The 9,984-nt window shown below is 43.0% G+C and overlaps 1 protein-coding gene across 1 annotated transcript; it reads left to right on the forward strand.

The window, feature by feature from the left end:
- The first annotated feature begins 4,935 nt into the window (after positions 1–4,935).
- Positions 4,936–9,731, forward strand: LOC115151806 (duodenase-1-like). The gene is made up of 5 exons (XM_029696047.1): positions 4,936–5,019; positions 7,015–7,177; positions 8,065–8,191; positions 8,416–8,643; positions 9,367–9,731. The coding sequence occupies exons 1-5, from the start codon at positions 4,971–4,973 to the stop codon at positions 9,499–9,501; spliced, it is 702 nt and encodes a 233-aa protein (XP_029551907.1). The 5' UTR covers positions 4,936–4,970; the 3' UTR covers positions 9,502–9,731.
- The last annotated feature ends 253 nt before the right edge of the window (positions 9,732–9,984 follow it).

The following is a 9,984-nucleotide window of genomic DNA, read 5'->3' on the forward strand; positions in this document are numbered from 1 at the left end:
TTTATGATACTGAGGATCGGCCCATCGATCCTACTCCCATCCTTCCAGCCTCTAAGCTGGTCGCACCGGTGGTATGGGAGGTGGACGCGGACATCGAGCGGGCGCTACAGCTGGAGCCTGCGCCTTCCAACTGTCCAGCAGGGCGTAAGTACGTGCCGCTTGGTGTCCGTGATCAATTGATTCGATGGGCTCATACGTTACCCTTGTCGGGTCATCCTGGGGTGGCGAGGACAGTGCTAGGCCTTAAGGGGAAGTACTGGTGGCCCACCTTGGCTAAGGACGTGAGGTTTTATGTCTCTTCCTGTTCGGTGTGCTCCCAGAGTAAGGCTCCTAGGCACCTCCCTAGAGGGAAGTTACAACCCCTCCCTGTTCCACAGAGGCCGTGGTCCCACCTGTCGGTGGACTTTCTCACCGATCTTCCCCCGTCTCAGAGGAATACCACGGTCCTGGTAGTTGTGGATCGGTTTTCTATGTCCTGCCGTCTCCTCCCGTTGCCCGGTCTCCCTACGGCCCTACAGACTGCGGAAGCTTTATTCACCCATGTTTTCCGGCACTACGGGGTGCCGGAGGACATCGTTTCTGATCGGGGTCCCCAGTTCACGTCCCGTGTATGGAGGGCATTTATGGAGCGCCTGGGGGTCTCGGTCAGCTTGACCTCCGGTTATCACCCTGAGAGCAATGGGCAGGTGGAGAGAGTTAACCAGGAGGTGGGTAGGTTTTTGCGGTCGTACTGCCAGGACTGGCCAGGGGAGTGGTCCAGGTACATACCTTGGGCCGAACTGGCCCAAAACTCACTCCGCCACTCCTCCACTAACATTTCACCATTTCAGTGTGTGTTGGGCTACCAGCCGGTCCTGGCACCGTGGCATCAGAGCCAGACCGAGGCTCCTGCGGTGGAGGATTGGGTGCAGCGCTCCAAGGAGACCTGGAGGGCTGTCCAGGAGGCCGTTAAAGAAGCAGGGGGACGACAGAAGAGGAGCGCTGACCGCCACCGCAGTGAGGCCCCCGTATTCCAACCAGGGGACAGGGTCTGGCTCTCGACCCGAAACCTGCCCCTTCGCCTGCCCTGCCGGAAGCTGGGTCCGCAGCGTGTAGGGCCCTTCAAAGTCCTGAGGAGGATAAACAAGGTGTGTTACCGATTACAACTTCCTTCGTATTATCGTATTAACCCCTTGTTTCATGTGTCTCTCCTCAGGCCAGTGGTAGCTGGTCCCTTACAAGACGGTGAGGTGCCGGAGGTCCCCCCGCCCCCTCTGGACATCGAGGGGCCCCCGGCGTATACAGTACGTGCCATTCTGGACTCTAGACGCCGGGTGAGGGGCCTGCAGTACCTCGTGGACTGGGAGGGGTACGGTCCGGAGGAGAGGTGCTGGGTGCCGGTGGGGGACATACTGGACCCAACACTATTGAGGGATTTCCATCGTCTCCACCCGGATCGCCCTGCGCCTCGCCCTCCGGGTCGTCCCCGAGGCCGGTGTCGGCGCGCTGCGGGAGCCGCGCATCAGGGGGGTGTACTGTCACGACTCCTGCCGAGGGTGACTCCTCTTCCTGTTCGGGTGGCGCTCGGCGGTCGTCGTCACCGGCCTACTAGCTGCCACCGATCCCTTTTCCCTTTTCTGTTGGTTTTGTCTTGATTGTTTGCACCTGTGTATGATTAGTGTTTAGTTTAGTATTTAAGCCCGTTTCCCCACCTGTTCTGTGTGCAGGCTTACTTTCTGTTGTCGACTGTTGTTTATGCAGTGGTACGTGTTATCGGATCCTTGTGTTTGTTGGATCACACGCAGTTGTGTTTTCTTGGGTGTACTTTTCTTTTACGGTGCAGTTCATTAAAAGCCCGTTAGCAACTACTCCTGTTTCCTGCGCCTGACTCCACACCCACTACTGCAAGCGTGACAGTTGCACACTATTCCAATCAATTAGAATAAAAGGCTTGTGGTTCAGGTATGAAAGGGGGTATTATTCAGTCTAGACTCTGGAAGGCATGTAATAGACATACCTGGGGCTACGCGGTCAGTTTATATGCTTACCAAAAACAAAGCGGTACCCCTTTTTAGCCAAGGGAAATAGGTTGTTTCTGGTTTGTAGGTTTTATACACCCCATATATTGAGCAGTTTAACTCACCCCATGATGTTGACATCTGATATGAGGACAAGAGAAGTAGACAGGAGGGTCACATAAGGAAAAAGGAGGGTCATCTGGTGAGAAAGTATCAGAAAGCAGACCTTTGGTTTAGGTTTGCATGGTAAAGCGGCATCCCTTTGTGTGGGTGTGAGACAGCCGACAAATAGATGTTGATATGTTCACACAGGTCACAGGGAGAAGAGAAGCCAACTGTTTCATTGCTTTGTATATATATATATATATATATATATATATTGCTTTATATATATATATTTATTATTATTTTTTACCTTTATTTAACTAGGCAAGTCAGTTAAGAACAAATTATAATTTACAATGACAGCCTACCGGGGAACAGTGGGTTAACTGCTTGTTCAGGGGCAGAACGACAGGTTTTTATCTTGTCAACTCAGGGATTCAATCCAGCAACCTTTCGGTTACTGGCCAAATGGTCTAACCACTAGACTACCTGCCGCCTGCTATTATTATGTTTTGAACTGAAATCTACTGAAGTAAGTAGAAACAAATTGCACTATGCAGAAAGGGGAGAAATGCAAAATGTGTAAAATGGTGGCAGGTCGTGTTTCGGAGGACGCATAGCTCTCGACCTTCGCCTCTCCCGAGTCCATACGGGAGTTGCAGAGATGGGACAAGACTGTAACTACCAATTGGATATCACAAATTTGTGGAGAAAAAAGGGGTAAAAAGTAAATAAATAAATAAAAATCTAAAAGGGAAATTCCTCAAAGTGATTTAGACTTAAATCCTTGAGTAAGATAGCTCTGATACATGTGTGACAGTCCGGGTGTTCCGCAAGGTTCTATTTTGGATCCATTGTTGTTCATTTTGTATATCAACAACATTGGGTATCTTATTGAAACAGCGGATGTTCATTTTAATGCAGATGATACTGTTCTTTATTCAAGTGGTAGTAGTTTATCTTTAGCTTTTGAAAATGCCCAAAGAGCATTTAACATCATACAACAGAATCTGTATGATTTAAAGCTGATTCTAAATTCTAGTAAAACAAAATGCATGGTATTTTCAAATGCCAGTCATGTTACAAATCATGTCATTGCTACATTATGATGTTATATATATGCAGGCCTCAGCCACTACCCTGAGACCACCTGATTCAGTGTATCATGCAGCCCTCAGGTTCATTACAGATCAGAAATGTCTAACACATCATTGTGATCTCTACAGCGATGTTGGCTGGTCGTCATTGACCTTGCGTAGGCTTAAACACTGGTATACACTGATTTATAAGGCCATATTGGGTAAAATGCCATTTTATCTCTGTTCTTTTTTTAATCAGGTCAGTAAATAAATATGAATTACGGTCCCATTCTCATTTGCTTCTAACAGTACCAAAAATTAGAACAGGTCATGGTAGAAATAGTTTTAGTCACTCAGCTCCGTGGTCCTGGAATTCTCTCCTGAACATTTTAAAATGTGATGATCTAGTTTCGTTGGAGTTTAAACACTTGATCGATGTATATATCATAGAGTGTAATTGTTTTTAGGCCAGCTGTTTTAAATGTAAAATGTTTTTGTTGTACTGTATGTGTGTTTATAGTTGTGTTTAATGTTGTGTTAGTGTATGTAAGTTGTTTTGTCTGAAACCTTGTTCCCTCTGCTGCTATTGGACCAGGTCTCCGTTGGAAAAGAGATGTTATCTCAATGAGAAAAAACCTGTATAAATAAAGGTAAAATTTAAAAAAAAAAATACAATCCAAAATTACTTTCCCACTTGAATAAATTGTACATCAACCTCCAAAGATGATTTTCAAAAAGAATACAGATGTTGAGCGATGGTATTTTACGACAGAGGGTACCCATACCCTTCAAGTCAGTTTCTCCTTTACTTTGGCAAACCGAAAATAACTTTTTAGAACCCACAAGCTTCCAAGATACATCATTATCTGCTTTTGAGATATGCCTCACATGAATGCCTAATAGTGGTATCATTTTATTTCCATTTTTGGTTGAAGTAGATTGACTGACCATGACGCTCACTGTCGTCTGTGCAGGTTAATATAATATAAGAGAGTCTAGTCACTTGATCCTTTAGTTTTCTTCCCAAAGGACTTTAATGCCTTCCCCATACCAGACAAACCTATCGGATCACAAAGCACTGGTTACAATGAACCCTAAAACCAAACAATTCCTATTTCGATACTCTTTTGACTGTGGTTAAGTTTAAATAACGTTACCTGGGGTCCGATGGCAGAAAAAGAGATTTATAAGAGCCATGACCTTGAACAGGGAATGAGAATCTTCAAGGCTGTCTGCTGTTTTTACATGAGAGGCATTAGATTGTACATTTTGACAGATGTACAGTATGTGCATCACAGGCCACCATATGGCTTGATTTATGCTAAATTATGCACCAGTAGACTAAATTACGAGTCAGCCTTGGGTCACACACAAGAAGCGACTTTCACATCATAAAAATCCATCAAAACATAAATCACAGGATATTTGTTCAATGTCACCCAAAGGCATTTATGTTCTTTCCTTTCAGTCCCATGATGCTCTGAAAGACCCCTACAGTCCATAACTAGCCTAGCTATAGTTTCAACATTACTACTATTGGCGTCTTGCTTGTAGTGCTTCGAAGGCAGTACATGCAAATATATCAACCTCAAATAAATGACATGCACACAAAGGGTTTAAGCTCTGTCATTCATCACTCTCAGTGTCAATCACTCAAAATATATGCATAGATGATTAGTTCCTGGTCTCCTTCAAGGCCTATTTAAAGCTGAAGTGTAAGAGGAGACAGGGAATGACATTTCTCACAGGTCTCCAATCGCTTCAATTGCTCAGCTGAAGTCCATTCACTATGGGCATTCCATTGAACCTGCTCCTGATACTCCTCTTCTACACACAAGGTAAAAAATAAAATACCTAGACTGCACATGTATAGTGAGCTCCAAAAGTATTGGGACATTTGTTGTTGTGGCTCTACTCCAGCGCTTTTGATTTGAAATGATACAATGACTATGGAGGTTAAAATGCAGACTGTCAGCTTTAATTTGAGGGTAGTTTCATCCATATCGGGTGAACCGTTTACAGCACTGTTTACATAGACAACCAATAGAAATGAATGGTAAATAATGTATTGTGTCATTTTGGAGTCACTTTTATTGTAAATAAGAGTAGAATATTTCTAAAAACATTCACATTAATGTGGATGCAACCGTGACTATGGATAATCCTGACTGAATTGTGAATAATGACGAGTGAGACAGAGGCATAAACATATTCTATTTTTATTTACAATAAAATTGACTCCAAAATGACACAACACATTATTTACCATTCATTTCTATTGGGCACAAAATAATCAGAAACAACCAAAACAAACAGCAAATGCTTCCAACAAATGTGTAGTCACAAGCTTGATGTAGTACTTGCGTGCTATGCATATGGGACCAAATACTTTAAGTAGTAAAGTTACAGTAAATTTGTCCCAATACTTTTTCTCCCTTAAGTGCTGTAATTTCTATACTGTTCACCTGATATACACTACCGTTCAAAAGTTTGGGGTCACTTAAATGTCCTTGCTAATGAAAGAAAAGCAAATTTGTGTCCATTAAAACAACATCAAATTGATCAGAAACAGTGTAGACATTGCTAATGTTGTAAATGACTATTGTAGCTGGAAACGGCAGATTTTTTATGGAAGATTTTTTATCTTCATAGGCGTACAGAGGCCCATCATCAGCAACCGTCACTCATGTGTTCCAATGGCATGTTGTGTTAGCTAATCCAAGTTTATAATTCTAAAAGGCTAATTGATCATTAGAAAACCCTTTTGCAAATATGTTAGCACAGCTGAAAACTGTCCTTCTTTAGACTAGTTGAGTATCTGGAGCATCAGCATTTGTGGGTGAGATTACAGGCTCAAAATGGCCAGAAACAAAGAACTTTCTTCTGAAACTCAGTCTATTCTTGTTCTGAGAAATGAAGGCTATTCCATGCGAGAAATTGCCAAGAAAGTGAAGATCTGGTACAACGCTGTGTACTACTCCCTTCACAGAACAGTGCAAACTGGCTCTAACCAGAATAGAAAGAGTGCACAACTGAGCAAGAGGACAAGTACATTAGAGTGTCTAGTTTGAGAAACAGACGCCTCACAAGTCCTCAACTGGCAGCTTCATTAAATATTACCCGCAAAACACCAGTCTCAACGTGAACAGCAAAGAGGCGATTCCGGGATGCTGGCCTTCTGACAGAGTTGATAAGAAAAAGCCCTATCTCAGACTGGCCAATAAGCAGAAAAGATTAAGATGGGCAAAACAGACACTGGACAGAGGAACTGTGCCTAGAAGGCCAGCATCCTGGAGTCACCTCTTCACTGTTGAGGTGGAGACTGGTGTTTTTTGCAGGTACTATTTAATGAAGCTGATAATGGCTATCTGTACGCCTATGTAGATATTCCATTAAAAATCAGCCATTTCCAGCTACAATAGTCATTTACAACATTAACAATGTCTATACTGTATTTCTGATCTATTTTATTTTATTTTAATGAACGAAAAAATTTGCTTTTCTTTCAAAAACAAGGACTTTCTAAGTGACCCCAAACATTTGAAAGGTAGTGGAGATGGAAATACCCTCAAATTAAAGCTGACAGTCTGCACTTTAACCTCATAGTCATTGTATCATTTCAAATCCAGAGCCAAAATAACAAAAAAATGTGTCAGTCCCAATAGTTTGAGCTCACTGTATGCATTGATTCAGGGTCTTGTACTTTTGCAGTCTACTACTGCTAATCCAATCAGGTATTATGCAAGGTGGTATCAAATAAGAAAAATCCACAACGTTTGATGTTTTAGATATTATAGGTTGAGAGTGGATCCTGATTGTTGATGTTGTCACAGTGCACGCAGGGCGTATCTATGGGGGCAAGGAGGCTGTGCCCCACAGCAGACCCTACATGGTTCTCCTGGAGAAAGCTGTCACCAACAACCTGAAGCCAGGAAGCTGTTGTGGTTTTCTAGTGAGAGAAGACTTTGTGATGACTGCCGCCCACTGCAATGGGAGGTCAATAATGTCTGCTTATCTAGTGAAGGAAAACCAATAGAACATGTGTGGAGCCCATTGGCCTCCGTTATCTGCCCTATAAATGCTTTAACTGTTTCTCCTTGATACTCACTACCTTATAGCGCTATGCCTAGAATTAGAAAGCATGCTGGTCAAACTACTCTTTCAATTGGATTTTTCTTGCAATCTCACCAACAACATTTTAATAGGGTACCATTTCAATGTCTCTAGGTTTTTCACACCTGACTATCTTTACTGTTTTTACCCTAGGGCTATCCTACCCCATGCTTCACATAGCTCTTCCTAACGTTGCATTTACACATTTTAACAATGTATTTCTAACGTCCCCTTTGGAGCATAACAAATGCACAATACACGCAGCACGAAAGCCGAAATAACAACGCACAGGTACTCCCAGACCAACAGACATGGGAACAATAACCAACAAAACAATGGTGAACAGAGGGCACATATATAAAATTACTAATCAGGGGAATTGTAATCAGGTGTGCATAATGAAACAGTTCAGTGACGCCTAGAGGCCGGTGACGTAGACCTCCGGAACTGGTGCACAGAAGGAGCAGCAGTACAGGTGGAATCTTTGACAACATGCTCACGTGTTTTCACATGTGTAGTTTCATGTTATCACATGTTGCTTTACATGTTGTCACATTAACTTCCCATAAGATCACGTGAAATTCATGTGGTTTTTCCGTAAGGGAAATGTCAGAGCACATGTCGAACCAAGCGGGAAGCAAGAATATACAGTAGATTGACATGACCTTTTCAATCAGTGTCCGTGTTAGTCCACTACGGTCAGTTGCAGATATGTGTAAGACTACAGTATATTCCATTGCGTTGTGCCTCTGTCTGTGTGTATGTTACAGATCCATTAAGGTCAAGCTGGGAGTCCACAATGTGCAGCAGGAGCAAGGTCAGGAAATGCTTGTGAAACAGGCATTTCCACATCCAAATTATGATGAAGAATATAATAATGATATCATGCTACTCAAGGTAAAACTCCAAGCTAGGACCTAAAGCTAGGCATATTGTTTTTATTTTTCCCTACACAGGTGAAATTGTGCATGCACATTGTCACTACAATGTCAAAGTATGAAATTGATTGGTAACAAACAGTTAACCACCATTAAATTAACTACCAGGCTTGCTGAATAGACTATAGAACCAAGGATGTAAGTTGTAACATTCAACAAACCTGCTCTCTCTCTGCCTCAAAGCTGGAGGAGATTGCAGTTTTCACCGACCGTGTGAGACCCATTGGCCTCCCGCTGACAAAAGATGAAGAGGTGCCCAAGGACTGTCTGGTGTCAGGCTGGGGACACACTACCAGGAATGTAAAGCAAGGCTCCCCTGTGCTTCAGGACCTCAACGTGACACTGGATGAGAATCAACTTTGCTCTGACAACCATCAGGTCTGCTCATCAGGACTAAATGGACCTGCTCAGGCAAGTGGCGTCTGAAAGTATGTAATGATAAAGGGGAAATAACATGAGAGGAATGAAAGGAAATTATAATTTCCCTTTGGTTTGAGGGCATGAATCATTCCAAGGGAAATGTGCCTTTTCATTTGCCTGGCTTCCTAAACTCCTTGCTTTGGCCAAACACTACGCCACGCACACAGACGTTAATTTGTTCTCTGGGAGGTACTCCGCAATGAGTAGCTCCCCGATGATTTCTAAAACGCAAATACATTCTAATCGTTCTGATTGGTCCTAGAAAACGATGGGTTGAGCTAAAACACACGTGGGTAAAGAGGTGTTTTGAATATTCGGAATTGGTTGTGATACTCAAATTCAGTGTTTCTTAATCCTGGTCCTGGGGAACCAAATGGGTGCACATCTTTGTTTTTGCCCTAGCACTACACAGCTGTCTCAAATGATCAACTCATCATCTTTGATCATCTTTGATGATTTGAATCAGGTGTGTAGTGCTGAGGCAAAAACAAAAATGTTCACCCCTTTGGATCCCCAGGACCAGGAAAAAGCAAACTATCGCTGATGACTTTGTTTTGTACAACATTCCTAATTTTGAGGTTACCACAAACAACTTCAACTATGGCAGTCTCAGACTGAAGTATGTAGTGAACGTAGAGCAGCAGAAGAATTCACTGAGTCACTAGGCAACCTTTTCATTTGTTCGGTATTGTGGTCTATGTGTGTTACTTCCAGGGAGACTCTGGTGGTCCATTAGTCTGTAACGGTGTGGCCTATGGGGTGGTGTCTACCAAGACTAGAAACAACACCTACATCTACATGCGCATCCCTGACTTCCTGGACTGGATCAATGACACCATGAAGAATTGATATGTCACTGACCAGAAACATTTTGTTAATTTGGTCAACCTAGAACATGATTATGATACTGTGACGAATCCTAATGTGCTTATGATGCTTTCTGGTTGATTTACCAGTGCTGGTTAATGTCTTGGCCCAGAGCTGCCTCTTCCTATACGGATACTTTTTGTTGTTTTGTTGTTGTTTGTTTTTTTCAGTGAGAGTTTGAGAAGTAGAATACACAAGGTGCCATTTCGAAATTTTGTTGTGAATCAGCAGTTTTTTTTGTCAGTCACTGACAGTCACTCAATTAACCCATGCTAGCGAATCAATTTGTAATGCTAGCCAGCTATCTAAACTTTGTAGATGGCCTTATCATCACCAAATTACCGACCGGGCACGCAGGGCATGTGCCCAGGGGCCCTGACCTCCAGGGGCCCCCATTGATTTGTTAGTCACTCTCACACAGATATCATGTTTTTGTATTTATTAAGGATCCCCATTAGCTGTTGC

Source organism: Salmo trutta, chromosome 17 (genome assembly GCF_901001165.1).
Source record: "Salmo trutta chromosome 17, fSalTru1.1, whole genome shotgun sequence".
Lineage (NCBI taxonomy): Eukaryota > Metazoa > Chordata > Actinopteri > Salmoniformes > Salmonidae > Salmo > Salmo trutta.